Source organism: Poecilia latipinna, unplaced genomic scaffold (genome assembly GCF_001443285.1).
Source record: "Poecilia latipinna isolate Pla-1442-1.1 unplaced genomic scaffold, P_latipinna-1.0 Scaffold985, whole genome shotgun sequence".
NCBI lineage: Eukaryota > Metazoa > Chordata > Actinopteri > Cyprinodontiformes > Poeciliidae > Poecilia > Poecilia latipinna.
Window position 1 is genome coordinate 182743 of NW_015113601.1, and position 20661 is coordinate 203403.

At 39.4% G+C, this 20661-nt stretch overlaps 1 protein-coding gene across 1 annotated transcript in view; it reads left to right on the plus strand.

Moving 5' to 3' along the window:
- Positions 1-19445, plus strand: part of stum (stum, mechanosensory transduction mediator homolog) — a 29346-nt gene extending 9901 nt beyond the window's left edge. Inside the window, exons 2-4 of the mRNA XM_015050320.1 lie at positions 13570-13752; positions 16535-16543; positions 18601-19445. Coding sequence (XP_014905806.1) covers positions 13570-13752; positions 16535-16543; positions 18601-18635 — 227 coding nt within the window. The 3' untranslated portion in view covers positions 18636-19445. The remainder of the gene's footprint in view (positions 1-13569; positions 13753-16534; positions 16544-18600) is intronic.
- The last annotated feature ends 1216 nt before the right edge of the window (positions 19446-20661 follow it).

A 20661-nucleotide genomic window follows, 5' to 3' on the forward strand; every position in this document is an offset into this window, starting at 1 on the left:
AGTAAGATTGTATGTGTAACATTGTGTGGTTACACTTATAAACTCTATGGTTTACCATAAACCCTGGGGTTAAGAGCATAGACTTTATGTTCGCGCCTATAAACTATCTGGTTACACCCGTAGACCACGTAGTTATAGCCTCCGGATCAACTGTGGCTCAGTGGGTAGTTGTCTTGCAATTGGAAGGTTGTAGGTTTGATTCCGGCTTCTTCCTGTCACCTGACTACGGCTGCGTTCACACCGGGCCTGGTTAGTCTGCTTTAGTTGAAATCTAGTTTGTTTGGGGAGGTATGCATCAATGTGCCACTGGTCCAAGAGCAGGAAGCGAATTATAGTGCAGAGTTTTCTGGGTAAACTCAACCAAAACAAACGTGTGAGTCTAGCGTTAGCTCTAGACTCGTTTTGGGTAAATGGCTCATTTACCTAAACAAAAGAGAAATCCTACAAGTGCTGAAATCCAATGCCTCTCCATTTTTGTTTATATTGTGCAAGAAGGAAGTTGCGTTCATGTCTTGTTCAGAGGTTTCCATGTCGATTATTTCATTAGTTCTTGGTGCAGTGCCACCACAGGCCAGGAGGTGAACAGCTTTTTCAAAGAGTTTGGATTGTGAAAGAGAACGGCATCAGCTGAAAATACAACTAACGTAGCAGTTCTGGTCCACAGTCGAACCGAGTCTTCCGAACCATCTGAAGTGAAAACACCCTCTGTATCACATCAACCTTAATTCTACATAAAGTGGGCATTCACTCTTAAACAGAACAATGTCTGTTGTAACAAGAAAAAAAAAAAGTAAGCGTTTAGGTAAAAGTCTAATCAGGTTTAGACTGAAATTATAACAGCACTCATAAAACTTTTCCTTTATACACATTAGTCTATGCCACAAGTTGAATACTTGAGTGCTAATGGAAATGTATGATCTCTATTATTAATCACATCTGAAAAAAAAAAAACCTTTTTAGAGTGGTTGAGACCTGGGTAATTATCTAAATGATCCAAAATGTACTCTTTTTTGCAGCTAGAATACTTCATATTTTATATTTGTGAAACCAGGACATTAGACATATTGGACGATGCTCTCACAAGTTCCCCTCCTGACTTGCAAGTTCAAAAACGTGCCAGAGTGCGTCTATCTCTGTGAAACATCTGTAAGGAAAGGCAGATAAAGGCAGCAAGAGCTCTTTTTCACACCTCTTGAAAAGTGTAAGGTGTTTGAAAACACAACCTGACTTTGCCAGGTGTTAATGCACTGCAACTAGAAAGTGTCACAATCTGGGTGAAGCAGAAATGTCACTGGTGCCATCATTATGGCAGCGATATTCTCACAGTGGATGGATAAATCAAGTCAAGTGTGGGCGACATTAGCGTAGGCAGACTCGTCATTTGTTATCAAGACAACAAACCTTGGCACTGTTTGGAGGAATGAACTCTTTATCAGACTCTTAATCCAGATTAGTCACTAGCCCATGCAACGCTGTGAGTTTTACTCTGCGACTGCCGACTGGCAGGCTAGCAGACAATTGTTTCCATTTTTACAATTTAACACTTTTGTGGAATATTTACATGAAATTATTTTTCTCTTTATGTTTCTCACTGTTTATTTATCACTACTTCATTTCCACCATTTTCAGGCCAATGGAAATAAGTAATAATAGAAAACATCAGGTCAAGTAGGTGTCTTTTTATGCCTTTCATGCTGCTTATTCAACAGAAACCATGCATGAAAAATTAGATATTTGCAGCAGGCTTTAACGACGATATAACAACAAATAATAATGAAAATCAATTATTGTTGTCTGCTGTGTGAAACATTAAGACTCCATAATGCAGTCAGTCTGATTCACTTGGTATGAATGAAACAGTATGGACCCTTTGTGCTCTCTGAAGTCCGTCTGATCCTTCATCCGTCACTCTGCTTTTTGTGTCACGTCACACGCAGCAACATCTGGCCCCTAATGACCCACAAACAAATATATGCACGGTCTCAGCAGGTGGCATCATCCTCACTGATGTGTTGGTCCACATTTTGTTTAGAGCAAAGCTTGGTGAGCTAGAATAATCCCTTTATAAGAAATTTGTAACAACCCCTCCCCTCCCCACCCCCTGAAAAATAGAGAATGGAGAAAAAAACTGAGAATTTTTCTTGGCATCATATTTGTCTGTTTTCACTGAATATTATTCAGCTTTAATAAACTGTTCTTTTTTTCCTTTTATAATTCTCAATCTGCTCTGAAAGTCACTTTTTGACATAAATACCGTCTGACTCTGTCCCAGATGCCTTCTGAAGGCATCAAGGCGACGCTTCACCTCGGTGTGTCTAAAGCTTCTTGCTCACACAGTGAGTGTGTGTGCGTGCAGGGTTTTTTTTTTTTTTTTTTTTTGTTGCCTGAATGCTTTGACATTTCATTGAATAGCTGGGGCTAGTTGCCATGACAACGATGACTAAAATTGCGTGCACGCGCGTGTGTGTGCTTGTGTGTATATGTGTCATGGCCGTTTGGCTCTAATTGACTTTGACTGAAAACAACGTATCGTTCTCTATCCAATTTGAGGCCAAAATAATAATAATAATAATAATAATAATAATAATAATAATAATAATAATAATAATAATAATGGAAGAGTATGATTAAATTTGGATGATAACCGGAGCCGGTCGCCACCCCCTGCAGGAATTCATGCACAGGTGCAACAAATTAGGATAAATTTGTGGCGCAGCATCCGGGACGCTGGTATTGTTTTGTGGAAAACACAGGTTGCAGTTTTAAGGTCACTCATACGTCAAAAAAAATAAAAATAAAAATAATCAAATGTATCTAGAGGTTACTAATTAAAAGAAAATTAATTATGAGGGATGTGAACCGTTTAAAATTATGGGGGTGCAGAACAGCTGAACCAGAAACACAGGATAAAAATTCACACCTTGTTTCCTCACGGTCTTACATTTAATTAAGCAAAACATTCTGGTAATAGATAAGTGAGGATTTCTGAAATTATTTCCATTTACTAAATGCAAGAATAATAAGGGAATATTTATGCTTTTTTTTTTTTTTTCAAAAACCTGATTTAAATTATGAAGTATAGATTCATTTATATAGCATTTAGTGTTATTCTAAGCTTCTTTCAATTCCTCCCAACAGAGCAGCAGTAAATGAGTCAGGTTTGGACACACACTTATAGCTCTGCCCGTAAATCTTCTGTAGGATTCAGGGCTGGTGTGTGGGCTACTCTTAAAACGTCGGTGTTATTGTCCGTAAGCAACTAATTACTTGGCATGCCTTAACTTCCATTAAGATGCTGCTTCAATATTCCCACAGGATGTTGTCCCTCATCATGCTATCTGTTTTGTGAAGTGTAACAATGGTCATTGCGATCAAACACTTCAAGGTCAGTTTCATCAGACCACAAACTTGGCATATCTTCAAAAATGAAGAACTTTGTCTCTGCATGGACATGCAAACTCCAAGCCAAATTTTCATTTTGCCTTTGGAGCAACGACTTCTTCCTCACCGAGTGACACAGTTTCAACCAGCATCTTCAGAAGGTCTTATCCTTTAGCTCTTGGATTGATATTCCAATTTTTCACAAGAACATTTCATCCTCGAGACACAGACAAAAATCCACCTTTTTCTGAACAGTGTAATTACTGGACATTCTCGTCCATATAATTATTTGAACAGATGAATGGGGCGCCTTCAGATATCTAGAAGTGGTACTCACAGACAAGCAAGACGTGTCGAAGTCGTTTTCTTAATATCCTACCTAGTTTATTCAGATTTTTTTTACATGATGGGAACAGAGGCAGTGTGTTTGAGGTGCTGTTTTTAAAAAGTGTTTACCCCCATGAGAAGCTCGCAAAGCCATGACGTCATCATCTAGGCTTCACCTAGAGTTGTTTAAAGGTGCAATCGTCTTAGTTCATTTTAATTTCTGACTCCCTCCCGATTTTGATTCTCAGAGGGGAAAAAAATGAAATAATTTGGTTATTCTATATAACATAAAACCAAAAAGATTCAACCTGATTTATTGTCTTTAATTGATTAAAATGTTATTAGTATTTTTATACAGACTCGTAAATCTGCTTCAGCTGCATACAGTGCAGACTTGTGTTTTGCAAATTAGTTCCTAATATTGCTCCCAGTATTTTTTCCCCTTTTGAAAGTAATCTCATTTATCTATTAGTCAGATTTCTACCATCTTGAACTTCTGCTCTGTGTTGAGTTTCCTGCCCCATAGCGTCTCCATGTTTTGGTTCTTACCAGCTTCTCCCTCTTATGCAGCAGATTAGAAACACTGCTTTCGCACATCATGAAAATATTTGGAATTTCTTTTATGGTCATTTTGTTTTTTGTTGTGATGTTTCCCAGTTTACTCAACTCTACATTCTTTTCCTCTGTGCCTTGTTATCCCTGACTCTTTATAAGCGGCCTGCCCTGTCCTCTTTAGTAATAAAAGCGAACGCTCTGTTCCAAGGATTATCCCGTTCTTCCTCTAGAGCAGTTCTGCCCCTAACTTGGTGCGGGAACAAAACTGGTACCTTTTCCATGAACTGTCAGGAAACAAAGCAGATTTTTTTGACCAACGTAAGAAGGAGGCAGATGTTATTATCAAAACATACTTTCAATACACATAATCCAGTTAATTGTCACAAGATGAAGCTATTACTTCATCTTTGATAAATAATCAACATTCTTTGCAAACTGATTCAATATAACTCTCAGCGAATGACAGTTAAAAAAATAATAATAATATGGGAAAATTAGATAAACAGATTATTTCCCGAAAGTTTTTGTGGAAATGGAACCGAATATCAAATTTCTGAGAAACCCAAACAGGCAACAGTCCCCAGTGTTTCCCTCTTGTTGATATGATAGATATTACACAACAGGAGTCTTGGTGATTGACTTAACTCTCATTCAGCTGCCTCTCTTCTGCTCCGAAAACAGGAAGCAGCAGAAGACAGAAATTAACACGGTTATTAGCACAGTTTTTAACACATTAATAACCGACAACAAAGCCGAGCAGAGACTCTCGCTCTGGTCAGAATTAACAAGTGTTTCTGAGTTGACGATTACGCTTTCGTTCTCTGTTAATTGAATCCTGAGGCATTAACAGGCTAGAACTTGTGTGTGTGTGCGTGTGTGCGCGTGTGTGTGTGTGTGTGTGTGTGTGTGTGTGTGTGTGTGCGTGTGCGTGTTTGGCTTAAGAGTCTTTGCTTCTTCGTGGAGAATTTGAAAGTGTTTATTTGCGGTCTAGCAGGTGCTATGCTAGGCGTTGCAACGCAGGGGATACGCTGCTCAACAGGAACCCATCTGTGCGTATCAATCACTTCACGTTGGCTTCTGGGGGAGGAGAACGACCGCTTGCTCTCGCTCGTTGCCGTCTAAGCCGTAATTTCCAGGAAGCAATTGAGACATTTTTGAAGGGAAAGTTGATGAAAAGTAAATTAATTACGGGTCTTAAATCGACTTCACGTTGGCAGCTGAAGTGGGTTCGGCTGATGTCAAACATGAGTGGTGTGGTTAACAGCTCAGATTCGGACTGTTAATCTCCAATAACATTAAATCATCCCTCCGCTGTGTGTGTGTGTTTGTGTATGGAGGGTGGGATGGGACAGGGTAGTGTTGATGTCACTCATTAGCTCCAGAACCCCAGCACCCCACCTCCAATTCAGTTTTTCTTGTAATTAGAGCCATGTGCTTGAGCCAGCCTTCTTAGACCAAATCATGCTGTCACTCTCGACGAACAGAGGACTTGGATTTAAGAATGTGACTGAGTATGTTGGCTCCCTAAAAGCACAATCCTTTGAACCAGATCAGAAATGAACCAATCAGCATCAAGCTGCGCGGCTCCTCGGGGTTATTTTAAACCGTCTGCTCTTGCATTTCTTTGTCACCTCGGGAGTGGCCATCAAATGACAAATGTTCAGCTATTTTTACCGTGTGCTGATTAGCTCAATATCGGCGGCACGCGCTGAGATCAAGAAACATGTTGAATTAGTTTATTTCAAGCAAGCAGGTTCTGAGTTTTAGAGAGGCACTTAATCACAGCGTCTAATAGCTCTTATTGTCTTAATTTTTCAGGCTGTGGTTTTAGAATCAAGCTCGAGTTTGAGATGTGACAACCTAAACGGAAAAGAGAGGGAGCTTTCACATTCTCTTTTGTGTTTTTCTAGATTGTCACCTATTGTGTTTGGTTTGTATGAAGAGGAGAAAAATACATTCCCACAGCAAAATAACCTGCTGCAACATCAGCGCCCAATTAGTGGAAAACATGCAACTTGCACAGCAGGAGTTCTTTATTTAGCAGCAGGCTTAAGGCAGCTTTTTGTTCCGACATCAGACTTTTAATGACGTGACGCTACAGCTACAGGTTTACCTTACCAGATCCACAGAGTGTCCTTTCAATCAGCAGACATAACAAATAGTGGATATTACACAAACTGCTCGGATTGGAAATGTAAGCTGAACAAGCTCTGCTGAGATTTATCTGGACAGAACCTTCCCATTGCTCTTTCTAATACCATAGTGACATCAGGTAAATTGGTCTCATGTGGAACGCAACAGTCACATGCCTTTGCATCCGTGCATGCACGTGTGTGTGTGACTGATGTCATGTGCGTTGATGCACTGACTCATGTTGACATTTCACCATGACAGAGTTTGCGCTCACACTGTGGGAAGTTGGTGCTGTTCTCTCTCTGAAATGACCCTTCTGTGTCAATCATGCACACAAGCAGAGAGCTGACAGATTTTCCAAATAAACCGAGTTTGCTTTTGCAGCAACATGTTGAGTAGATGTATAAGACCTCGTAACAGATTTGGTAAACTTGCACTCCATACATAAAGAAAAACACCAACTGTTTTACCTGCATACTTGCAAGTTACCTAAAAGAAAATTCCCCCTTTGGAAATAAGTTTAGATTCCTTATGTCTTTGTCGTCTTCCTCTCCCTTTAAGTCTTCTTCTCTTTTTGTCCTTGACACGCTCACACTCTGTCATTAGCCTCCCACACTGGCAGTGGGTGCCTTGTAGAGCTCTCTGTGTAATTATAGTAATAAGTCTGGCTAATATCTAGGCGCACACATTCGAACTCTCACAGTTTTCCTACATGCTACATACAAAAGGAGCTAAGAGCACAGGCGGGAAGGAGATCCCTCTGGAGGAAAAATATGGGAGATTTTCTTTGGAGTCTATCAATGTTGAGTTTAAGTTTAAAAGATATCACACAAGATAAGCCATTTTCACAACACAGTCTAATTCAGGCATTGCAAAGGATTGCGCAACAACTCAAGCATGCTGTGTTTCTCTATTTCATACAAGCAGCACCAGTTTCACGCAACCTGTCACTGTCTTTTGCCTAGGAAATACAGCAATTTTCTTTTCTTCTTTTTTTTTTTTGCAACACAACAGACATAGGGACAGAGAGAGAAAGACCAAAACGAAGCGAAGCTAGTAACTAACTATTGTCACCAAGTGGCAGCTTGGTTGTGTCACAGACGGTAAAAGGTTTGTTCTGAGTTGAGGAGGCGTTGGTGAAGCACCGGGGAGGCAGACGAAAAGCCTGTTGAAGCAAATTAGTGCTGCTTTCTCAAGTTTGGTGTAGATTATCGAACGTCATCCGTCACGTTCGCCTCACTGGTTATGAAAGACTTTTTTTTTTTTTTTTCTAAAAGGAAAATCCATTCTTAAAACGTTTCATCCACTGTACTTCCCTACGCAGTTGAAGAGCGATTTGAAATAGGAAGAAGTGGGAACAGATAATAAAGAAATCATAACTAAATAACATAAAAGTTTAGCAGTCTTTCGGTCAAAACAAAATACAAAATACATTCAAATACATGGTTTGTGAATATAAGCCAGAGGTTTCTGGCTGGAGCAGAACTAATGCAATTAATGCACAAATATTTTGTTTTCAAATTGATCCCTTGTGAGCATTTATTATATTGAAGGTGAAGTGAGGATGCATCAGAAAAGGTTGCAATATTCATTAAGGAGACAATTTGCAAAACTTTTTACTTGAACCAAATGTATGTATATCTCTTTAACTTGTAGGATCCTTAAGGATTTAGATTTTTGTTGGTGTTTCGATCATGTTCCAGTTTATTTATGCTCAGTAGGTCACATCTCATTTCTCTGTTTGTTATTGCTAGTAAGGTGTTGCCATATTGGTTTATATTCTGTATGTTTGAATTTACTTCTCTCCCGCCCTCACTAAGGGACAAGGGTGTACAGAAAATGGATGGATGGATGAATTTACTTCTGCCACATTTGCTCAATTACCCTTTCCCCTTGGTTTGTGGATCCGTTTTTGTCATGATGAGTGTCTACAAGATATACTGCATTGTAAATTTCCCCGTAAGTTGCCCCCGCAATCAAGTTGAAAAAGTATATACGCTAATCCGAGAAAGTGAAACGGATCAGTCGATACGTGTAAAATAGCAGCATGAGTTTGAAACTTAATTTATGTCAACCTTTAGAGTCTCTGTTTCAAGATCTGACCTCCATCTCTAATGTGCTGATTTATCACCATGGCAGCAAATTCAATCATTAATATCATTATTTTTGTTTTCATGGCAACACACTCAAATGTGCAGCATTCCTGTTTTGTTACCCTGCTCCTGTTATGTTGTCTTAGGCCTCAACATGAAGCTATTTCTGGCTAAAAATAATAATAATAAAAATCCAGTGGCCATGAGCCGGTCTCAAAGTAACTGCTGAGAAAATTCTTCTTGTTTATTGACTTTTTTGTATTTATAAAGACGAGAAAGAAATAGCTAATAAATAAATAAATTCTATAGGCAATATGTCCGATTTTAGATACCAAGAAAACAGAAAAGGCTTTTACTCACAACTCTCTTTGCCTAGTGGACATAATAGATGATAAACACGTTAACGCCAGGCGACACGTGTTATCAGTACCTGACAGAGTGAGCAGAAGTTGGAAACCAGACAGGAAAAAGTGAAAGTATCCAGACCGTATAAATCCTGTTGTGCATGCCAAAGCTCAGATGGAAGTGATGCGTAACCATGCAGCTTGCTGTCAGTCACGTCTGAAAGTGGGCGGCTCCGCCAGGCAGCCAGAGCATCTGTTGGTGGGCGAGGCCTCGGCGACCCGAAGATCCGATCTGAGCGGTTTTGTGTTCCTGCTGCTCTTTTATGTGAGAGGCTTTGAAGTGAGTCGCAGGTGAAAGATTGAGCACTTCAAATGCAAGAGGTCAACGGGTGTTTTTCCCACGTCTTTTAGCGATTTAAGGGTGAAAGCATGCCGACTGAGGTATGATTTCACTGCACTCGTTTAAAAGACTGATGCATCTGCCCTATTTGCTTATCTAGCTTCAAATGAAACACAGAAATGATCTGCGGTCAAACTAACAAGAACAGGATCGATCTGTGGCATTTCCTTATTTCCAACGAGCAACATTCAGCTGGCAGCCGGGCCGCTCTCGCTCCTCCTTCCTTCCACCTGTTCGGCTTTTTCCCTCCTGGTATTTGAATTCCTCCGAAGTGACAAGAACCGAAGCTTGCAGGGAGGAAAGGACCAAAGTTGCGATGCACATAAAGCCCACTGGCACTTCCAGTGTGGCTGTCAGCGTTTGCAGGAATCACTTCAGATTTTGCAAAAAGAAGGAAAACAGAAAAGCTTGAAGAGACGACGGCCAGACATCAGCTGATTGTCTGAATGGAGATGTTGATTTGACTTCGAGAAAAGAGTCGCATGGACTGTTTGTTATTTTGAATATGGTGGTGCAACTTTATATTAAAGCTATTTTTCAAATATGAGATCAATAATTTGCTTCAATTTATAAAAAAAAATAATAAAACGGTCAAAGATTTTATGATTCTTCCTGCAAACATGAAGTCATTTTCTTTCCTTTCCTTTTAGTTTACCATTTAAAAAAAGAGCTTTCCGTGCTTAAAAAAAAAAAAAAAAACATTGATTAGCAATCTAAACTGCTGAGATCACGTTTGTTTACAAGTATTTTTCACCAAATACTAAAGTACACCTGCATAATTCCTGCTGAGTTGCTAACCTCGGACAAACAACAGGATGTCTTGTTCCTTAACGTTTTTGATCAACAAACTCACAAAGTGCAGCAGATTTGCATTTTTAGTAAACGTCTTCTGACACAGTCCTGAATTCAAATCAGGAACTTGGAAAACCACAGAACAGTAATTCTTTTGGAGAAAAGCACTAATTATGTATGACTAAATGTGATTATATGAATAAATAAATGGAAATTGTTGATTCGCAATTATAATACCCAGACTTCTCATAGGGATGTGCTACATGTACCGCATGTTTTCTTTAAGAAATCTTTGTTTTTATTTATTACTTCTGTATTTTTTTAGTTAAAGCTGATCATTTGAACTTAGAATGCAGATTAACAATATGAATCTTTTAAGAATTGGTACAATTCTCACAAGAGAAATTGTGGCTAATGTCGTAACCACAGCTTGAGCGTACCAGCGAGTTTGGACTCAGTATGGTTAGTGGTTTATTCAGATACAAAAGGACAGATTTAAATTCAGACGTACTAAGGTGTTCTACATGAAAACTTATTCACATAATAGTTTTTATCCTCAAAATTTTAAATAATTCCTTGAACAAGCAACATTTTCTGGGGAAAAAAAAAATGTTTTCAGCCTCGCAAAAAGACGACGTCTGATCGTCGGTTTCAAAAATTTTTACAATGTTTTTCTTCTTTATGGTTTTGAGGCTCCTATTTGTGACACACACAAAAACACAAACACACTCATACATTTGTGTGTTCACATCACACAATGCCTGTGTGTACAAGACTGAAACCTGAGTTGGCCAATCCAATATCCAACATATCAGGGCATGTAGTGTTAATAAGACAGGACTGTTTAAAATGCAGTGTTTCTGGGTAACGGTGTTCCTGTGTTGTCAACTAATTAGAAAGAGTGGAGTCTCACTGTATGTTCACACCTGGCACACAAGACGGTTTTCAAGACAACAAAAGCTAAAAAGCTACAGAAAGACAGCCGAGAGACAGAGGAGTGAATTAAATGTGGATTTATCGCATCTGACGCTGATGTTGTTGTCACAATTTAACAATAACATCACAAGGTTTTCTGAGATTGTCTCTTCTCACTTTAAATGCAGACGAATGCGTAGCAACATCGCAGCATCGTAGGTTGTCACTCAAGTAGGAAACGGTGGCCACATCTACTGACGTTTCAGTAAAGTCATCCATAAATTAGTTTTTATTAACGCCACCCTGTTCTAAGCAGTAAAAGTCCAGACAGCACGCTGACAGGCTGTCAGCCGATTGGTGCAGCACTTCTAAGAAGAAATGATACATCGAACCACTTGGATTTCTACTTTTGTGTGTTTATTTTATCACACCGTTTAAGATCATCCAGGCAAAGATGACCCAACCCAATTAGGATTTTCTTTACAAAGGGAAAAAAATATCTTAACCAACCTGCTCCAATGGAAAAAGTACCAGGAAAACACCTGTAAGAATATATATGGGAAAAACTCTGTTTTTATGCCACAGATTATGTTTATCAGAAAACCCAGTGTTCAGCAGTTTAACACAGTTTACACTAAAACTGTGTCAGATGTTTGTAATCTAAGACGTCTGACTCCTGTGCCAGCTTAGTCTGAACCCCATTCATGACTATAAATGGACAAATATACACAAGAAGGCCAAATCCAATGCAGTTTGTTGCTGGCGAGATAATCCAAAAGAAAAGCACGGAGGCAGCCCAAGAATCATCCATTAACTTCATATCAAAAGAGCAACAGTCATTCCTTTATGCGCGGAAAATGCTGTTCGTGAGCATGTGTTGTCATGGAAACACAGCGATACAACAATGTGGCTTGTGTGCGCAGACAGCGTGACACGCGTTCGCACAGAACGTTTGCGGCAGCGATAAATGTGCCGAGGTGCTCTGGGCGAGGAGTGATGGTGCATTCAGGAAAACGACAATTGTCCAGAGAGATGATCCCTTATTTCAGCTCATGCAGTCAATGGTGGGTTAATATGGCTGCGGGCTTCCAGGGAATGGAGACACGATGCCACAGCGGCTGCGAGCTGAGTGGATGTAAAATCACAGTTAAAGCTGGGTGCTTATCTACCAGTGGTTTGTAATCAATGCAGTTTACGTGGTGACTTGGTCTGCAATCCCTCTGTATGTTTACACAGTTTTAACTGGGGGGTCTGTGCAGAGTTTCTTTTAAATATGCAGACGTCCTAAACTTTTTCTTTTAATTTTATCTAGTTTCAACCACAGACTTCTATGTATTTTACACAATATACCATCATCCTGAGGATGAAAACTATGTAGATTTTACAATTTCTCAAAATATTAGAAAGGAGTGGTTTATTTGTATTCAGTCTTCCAGTCAGGCTTTTTATAAACGTCTCCACTAGCTTTAAACAAGTGGACTCTGAAGTATTTCCACATTGTTCTTTGCATAGCAGCTCGGACTCAGTCCCACTGATTCATGATGTGTCCAAACGTTATTTTTGAAGTCTTACCGACATGAGTCAAGTTTAGACTTTGACTAGGCCGTTCTGAGACAACTGTGCTTTAATTTTAACCATGTTCGGTCCTCGCAGAAGTTGAAGCTCTGCCCCAGCCTCAGGGTTTTTACAGCCTTCAACAGGTTCTGGTCCAGGACTGTCCGGTATTTGTTCAGTCCATCCTCCCATCAGCTCTGATCGGCTTCTCTTTACCTGCTGAAGAAGTTCATTCGCGCAGCATGACGCTGCCATTCCAGATGAATCTGAGGAAAACCATGAAAATCATTTTAATATGAATTGGTCTATCACACAAAAACCCAATGAAGCACGTTGAACTTTGTGTTTATAACCAGACCAAGTCTAAGGGGTATAAATACTTTTACAAGGCTTCTTACTCTAAGCAGAAGAAGTGCAGCAGCCTCAAACAAAGTGCTCTGTGTGATTGCATTAACTTGTGTGTGTGTGTGTGTGTGTGTGTGTGTGTGTGTGTGTGCGTGTGCGTGTGTGTGTGTGGTGATCTTGTCTCATAGCTCGGAGTCAGAAGAGTCGGGGGACTGTGAGATATCCTTGAAATTTTATGAACTTCATAAATCTGAAATTTGTGTCAAGAAGATGAATGCTAACACATTAGATCATACTCCAAATGTTTTTTTAAAAAAAAACTAATTACATTTCCATTGCTTATTGTTTTTTTGTTGTTGTTGTTTTTATCCTGTAGTAATTATGCTGAGTATAGAGAAGACTTCCTGAGCAGCTCCAGGCGCTGCTGTGAGTTTCACTTCACATTAACTCGTGAATTGTTTTCATCAGAGTGCTCTGGTCTATTTCCCAGGGAAGACAGTTGTTTGATATAACTCACCGGAGATGAACCAGAGTGGAAAACTACTTTAAAAAGTCCTTAATCACGCCAGTCTACAAACATCACAGAGCCAAATACAGGGCAGTGATAAGTGAGGCTGCTTCGGCGACATCGCAGCTGTTACTACCTTCGTTTTTTGTTGTTCTTTTATTATTATTATTATTATTTTTTAAAACTGTGCAGCTTAGTATTTTGTCTTTGTTTCTATCGCAGGAACCTTCGTCTCGGCGTTCACCGTGCTGTGCGGCGCACGCAGCGAGCTGATCTCAGAGAGAGGCGTGTGCTGCGTGTTCTGGCTCAACATGGCGGCTGCCCTCATCCAGATCCTGACAGCTGTCATAATGGTCGGATGGATCATGAGCATCTTCTGGGGGATGGACATGGTCATCCTGGCGAGTCAGTAGCTGCATTTATCTGCCCTCTGCTCCCTCTCTCTTCTACAGTTTCCCTTTGAGTGATTTTAGTGTTAACTTTTCTCTTTTTTTCTAATAAGTTAAACATGTTTTCCTTTTAGGTAAAATGTTGACTCGGGAGCTGATTTGGTGGTTTGTGCCCTCCTACGTCCTCCTTGTCCAAAACGTTTAGCATTTCTAGAACTAGCTAGGTTTTAGATTGGTGCTTTGTTTTCATGCTTTTCCTGTTTCGCAGTCAGTACGCCCAGCATATGCCAGTCTGAAAATGATCCGTCTGAAAAGGATCAATTATAATTTTTTTTTTATTTTTGCAATTCGGTTAAATTCGTAACAAAAGCACAAAAAAGGCCAATGCATTCTACTTAGGTCTACCCTTATTCAAACTCATTTGTTTAACTAAATGCAGCAGTTTCTAATATTCTCACCTGAAGCCCCTCAGGGGAGCTGGTGAAGGTGATGAAGGTGACAGAGAGTTTTAGAGTGAAGGGTACACGCTCCTGTCATGGTGTGCTATTTTTGGGATTTACTTCCCTCTGGACCATGCAAGCTTTTCAGATATATATATGTGCAGGCATCGCGTCTCCATTTTCTTGAATCTGACTGCTTGACGGTGTTCTATCAGATAGCCATACGCTATCAGGATCATAGACATAAATACGTATTAATGTCTATGATCAGGATAGCATACATGCAGTGAGTACGCATGCCCGCGCATGCGCATTAAGAAGTCCGACCGTCAGTGGTGTTGTCAGTTCAGTTTACGCAAGAAGTTATGACGAAAATAAGTCATTAAATTGTTTATAATATGACATAATATGATAACTAGATAGATACATGCGTTGTCGTGGTTTCAAAGTGTATTTAAAGCAGGTCTGGCTGCAGCTGCAGTCAACTACAACACAGGCCCGTGTAAAACTCATTAACCTACTTATCCGCTAAGTCAGGATGCCATACAGCTGTTAATAACAAAGTGTATGATGATCTACGTCATGATTCTATGTTGCTAATTAAATAAAATCATATGGTAATAACAGCGTATACATGTCTGAGCTAAGCGTATGACTTATCTGACAACGTATGCTGATCTGACAGAACAACGGACGTGGCGATGAGCTGCTGCCTTGTGCTTAGGGTCAAACTTCACGTCTTTACAAGGAAAAAAACCTTTAGATTGAGCAACCAAAATGAGCTGAAAACAATGTTATTTGAGAAGAATAGCATCCAGACTTGAGCAGTTTCTTTGTGAATATTCCTCTACAGGTTCGTAGACGGGCTGTGTTTACGTCAGCGGTTTTGATTTTGAGCAATATGGTTTCCGGGTTACTCCACTGCGACACAGTAACACATATCTTCACTCTGTAATCATCTCACGTGGTTCAGCTTTCTAATGAGGTCGAGATTATAAATGATGCTATTGTAGCTGGAAAGATAAACCCACTTTTTTAAGCAAGAAGGAGTCGTATTGGAACAAAATAGGAATCGCAAGTAATTCAAAAGCGCTAAAATGAATAGAAAACAACATGCTAACTGATTAAAATGCTCACTTCTATTACTGAAGCGATGGATATTTGATTTGATTGCTGGGATTTATCCATGGCAAAAAATAAATACAAAATCTGAATTACACCACTCCTGTTCTTTGGTAGCAATATCACCAAAATAATATAAATCCATTTAAAAACCCACATGTATTCAAGATATCTTGTATTATTTATAAACATCAGATGCAAGAGCTTGTCGAACAGAGATGGGAAGGTGGGCAAATTTCACCTCCTTCTTCTCTGTCATGAAATGTATTCTTCTTCTTCAGGAGTGACGCCTGAACTGGCTGCAGCACACAGAACGAGTCTCTATCCCCCCCAGTGAGCCGAGGCAGCCTTCAAATTAGTGCAGAACTGCCTCGTTTGTGAGCATGCATGAGTGTGCACATGTGAGGAGGTTCCTGCCTGTGTGCGATCAAAGCGCATCAGCTCTCACACACATGCCCGGAAGACGGTGTGTGTGTGTGTTCGCAGTGCTGTGAACGTTGAGTGTCTGTTTAGAGCCAGCACCCCCCGGTGTGTTTTTGTGCACGGTTCCCGACTGGTTTTCAGGCCTCCGGGTTCTTGTCTTCCTCGACCGTCGCTGCTGAAATTTCTGCTTTCTGCTGGCTGCAGCAGCAGCGCTGCTGGGTATTTCTGTTGTGTTTTCTGGTTAGCAGGGCTTTTCGAGCTGAACTCGTTTACGCATGTTTGGGTAGAGGATTAATTGTCAGATCAATATTACAGCACAAGTCTCTGCGGCTTTGGGAGTTGGTGCTCTCTTTCAGCTGCACTCCTTTTTTATTTTGCCTCCAGCAATTCAATCGGAAATATTGGATTTTTATCAGTTTTCCTGTTCTCTTGATCATCCTCCATATCTCTTTTCATGTTCTCTCTCTCTTCATCTATGTAATGATTTCGGTGTTATTTTCCCCTACTGATCCTTTTCCATCCCGATCTGAAAATTGTTTCTATTTGATCTCTCCACATTCTTTCTTCCCCTCCTTTTCTCTTTTCTTCCTCTGCCTCTGTTGCTTATCTTCATTTCTATTCCCCAGTCTCGGTCTCCCTCTTCAGCCATTGATCCGGCAAACTAGAGTTGTGTTCCTGTTAATGCTTTCAGTAGCTCATGTAATATATCTGGATTAAGGGATACATAGAACGCAGCAATTTTGTTCTAAAGAAATTATGGCTAACCTTGTCTTTGTCTCTTTTTTTTCTTTCCTATGCTCTCCTTTTGGAAAGTTTCTGACGGTAAGTGTTTTTGTTGTTTTGTTGTTTTTTTTTCTTCGCTCGCTGTCCAAAGTCCCACCAGTTGCGTCGCAATCACTTTGAAGCTAAACTCTGAATCGGTTTTTAATAATGATTTTCCACAAGCTGTCAAAATTCCTCAAAGAAAAACTCCACGTTGTCAAATTGCAAAGACTTTGTTGTCATGAAGCTTTTCGGATTACACAGTCACTTCTCAAGTAGCACAGTGTTCCCCTCCTCAAGCACAAAAGCTGACAAAATTTGTGACTTTGTGAATAACAGACAATACGCATGTGCTGATCATTTGGTTCTTCACCTGTAATTTGGTCTGATAGAAAAATCAGAAGTGTAAAAGAATGAAAGAGCAGCTTTTTAAGTCTTATACTCCATGAATAAACAATAAACATATGTTAATTTGTTAGTTCGTATGGACAGGACGTTAGCATTTAGTTTATTTTTGTCCAAACACCTTGGAGAAAACAACGTTTTCTGTGGAACTTCACCTTATATCTCATCAAAAAGGACTATAAACCATAGAATCCAATGAAATTTAAATTTTAACAGTTGTGATTGTTGTTAATCTTCTTTGGCCCTCATTATATAATGCTAGTCATTGCATTCACAATGGACATGGTAATGTGAGACGCAATCGAACTCACAGTTCGTTTAAGTGTGAGTTTTTGCTGCTATATTATTATTATTTTATAGTATATTATTTTTCCTCAACAAGTTTGGATGAAAATGTAACATTCATCACCATCTACATGCTGGCAATATATATTTAATATATTAAAAATGTTAATGTTGTATCACAGCAACACAGTGAAACACTCGGCATCCATATCGCAAAACATAATTTATCTCTTTCTCTGACAACAAACATGCACTTATATAAGATTTGAGTTTTACAGTGGAATATTTTGCTATGTTAACGGTCTAAGCTTTTGTTTCCCTCAAGCAGATTAAATCAGATCCCTGCTTGTTTGCTGTGTGCAGCTCCAAAAACTGTGTTTGATGTCACCAAAATTTACAATTTAAGATTTCAAAAAGAGTATGCGTGTCTTTGTTGCAACAACTCTGGCCTCTCAGTGTTTTAACCTTCGAGGCAACTAGTCCAATGTAACGGAAAATGAAATGAATGGATTTAGTCAGATGTCTCCCACACTGACTACAGCACCTACTAAAGCAAAGCTCCCTCAGAAAGCCCGGCTTGACTCTGCCAACAGAACAAGTTCTTGGGCGCAAACTCGGTTCCAAAACTCCCTTTTATGTCACTCTTGTGCAGAAGTTGTCAGCACGTTGCTTATTTTTGTGTTACATGCTTGTACTCGCTGCTCACCAAAAACCGACTTGGAGTCTGCTGTCACTGCTGCTTCTGCAATATTTCACACATCCAACCACCCACTATCTTCACAACCTTTCCTCTGTTTGGCACTCTGAATAAGAGAAATTTGTTGTGTTAAGTCTGAATGTGTATTAGTTTTTTTTTTTACTGATTGTTCTGGTCAGAGGTTTGTCATGGGATTGGATTTTTTTCATTCCCAATAAGATTTGGTTTAATAACCCTGGAAGGTTGCACTACAACCACATGCTTTTTGTACCAATCGACAAGTTTCTGGCATCATTCTGGTTTAGACGGTTATTGGCAGAATCAGCTTAATTCATTTTTTTGTCTATTTCTTGCCATTAAGTATGGTCCACGAAATTTTAGTAGTCACTCGAAAGGCTTAATGTTATCCAGCTTCATTGTTTCCAAAACCAGCTTTGATGTTCAGTCAGATCACCAAATTGTGTCCAGTTCTCAGTCATCTGACCCAAACTGTCCTCGTCAGATGAAAGCAAACTGTTTATAATTATTATTCAAGAACAATCCGAACCACCTCTGCTCCAAACTTAACATATTCATGGTCAACTGAAAGTGAAGACTCAACGCCCACAAGTCAAGTGAGAGAAGTTTCTAATCCGCTGAGCGATAGCAAGTCTCTGCTTTTTGTCTCTTGTAATCTTTGCATATCAAACTGCAAAGTTTATTTGTGTGTGTGTGTTTCTTGATTCCTCAGGCTGTAGAGACCAAGGTATCCCTCAAGATGTCTAAGAAGCATTTCTTTCGCATTCGCTGACGGATCTTATGAAGCTTGCCCAACAAAACCGCAACGAAGGCAAACTTTTAACGACTTTTAACTTGATATTGAGTTGACAACACCGTATAGCAGCGACGTATAAAACAAAAGAGTGGATATGAATTGACTGATGGCTGGCTGCCGAAATGGTCGACACCAGACTGCATTTGTGTTTATATTTAAAAAGAATTTGGACATTTAAAAAAAAAAAAAAGATAATTGTGTTTTATCTTAGAGAGAAATGTTTTCCTTGGCTTTTGTTTTTGTCAAAAAGGAATAATTGCTGGCTAGTGTATGACTTCAGCATTAGCTTGAAAAAATTGTGAAAATCCAGTGAAATTGTAAATCCAACAACAACATTATGATCATAAGCTGTTTGTGAAAGTTGACAGAAGGCCAAATCGTTGTTTCCACTGCTGAACTGGAAGCTGAGCAGCTATGTGTCACATTATCTTTGGTTTCTCTTAAGAGGTTTACTCTGCTTATAGAGCTGTAGATTAGCACAAGCTAGGGCATGAGCATCTTTTGCTTGTAAATCTTGCAATATTTTTAACCTCCCCATTAAATTTCACCCCTGCTTAAGAATCTCTTAGTGCTTTCATTGTCATTATGATTAAAAGAAATGAAATATTCATTGGCAAACAAACAGCCAGTGGTGGATACTTTGTTAGCACAAATTAATGCTAGCACTTTACAGAAAGGGCTAGCATGAAATCAATGCATTACCAAACAAACACACCTTTCTCAAATATTTTTATTTAAAACTCCACTCTTTATTTTTTTTTTTTTAAATAAATACATTACAAAGATGTTTGCTAAGGATATTTGCTAGTTAAAATATGCTTGTTTATAAAAGTTCATCTTTCCTCATTTGAATCTTCACACATCCTAAATGTGTAAATCTGTGCCAATGGGAATTTACACATTATTCAAGCTTCAAATCTAATTAGCAAGTCTTAAAATAGCGGCTCATTGCGCTTGACGTGGCCACAACCCCGTCTGTCACTTTGAAGAAAAGACTAAACCTTGAGAGATTGCGGCTAGTTACAAGTCTGCACTGTCATAAATAAAACACTCCCAATGTTGGAGACTGAAAGTGGAACAGTACCAGCAAAGGAATCTGAGAGGGAATCGGGTTAAAAGTGAGAAAAACCTCAATCATCCACCAGAAGGTTCCCTTGGAACCGCTGCTCTGAACAAGAGCTTTCTCATGGTCACCAGATAGCAGACCGCATCGCTGGCTTGTTTCCAGGAACTTTATCAGAAGTCAAAGTTAGCATTTAACCCTGAAACCAAATAGCTTCCCCAAATTTGAGCAGTAAAAACTCCAGGATCCGGAGCCAGGCCAGGGTTAAATGCTAATAATTCCTGGATCTGGATCGGCCTCATATTCATACCAACTTGTTTATTATTTTTGAGTAAGTGAGCCACTGGGTCACTTTGGCTCGACTGCGATCAAAAGGAACGCATTAAGTCAAAACCTCTGTGAGCTCGTTTGCTGAAAATGTTTTAAAAATATGTAAAGTGTGCTCAGAGAAGGTCAAGCATGAGCTGACTCGAGCCAAGTGAAAGTTTGGGTTAGCAAATGTATTCCAGATAATAGTCTGTTCTTCTTTTTACATTTATATACAAGCTGAGAATAATGTGATACACAGTGGACACAGATTATCACAGTTTGCTGCTTTCCAACTCATCGGATCGGATGGAGTTGTAACTACTCCAATTAACACACAGCAACTGTGTGAATGTATTGAAATTTACTAGTGTTTTATTCAAAGTGTGTTTGTATACAGAGTTCCTTCATTTGGTCAAAGCATAGTGTCATTTTAAAACTGGCATTAACAGATATTGCTTCCTGCCACTGTAACATAAGATGTGAAGACAAAACGGCTGTAAAACGTAATGATTAAATTAGTAATTGTGTCAGCTGCATCAAACTCAATGTGAATATTTCAGGTTCGGTTCCTGTACCTTTCATGCGTCATCTGTATTTTTAACCAA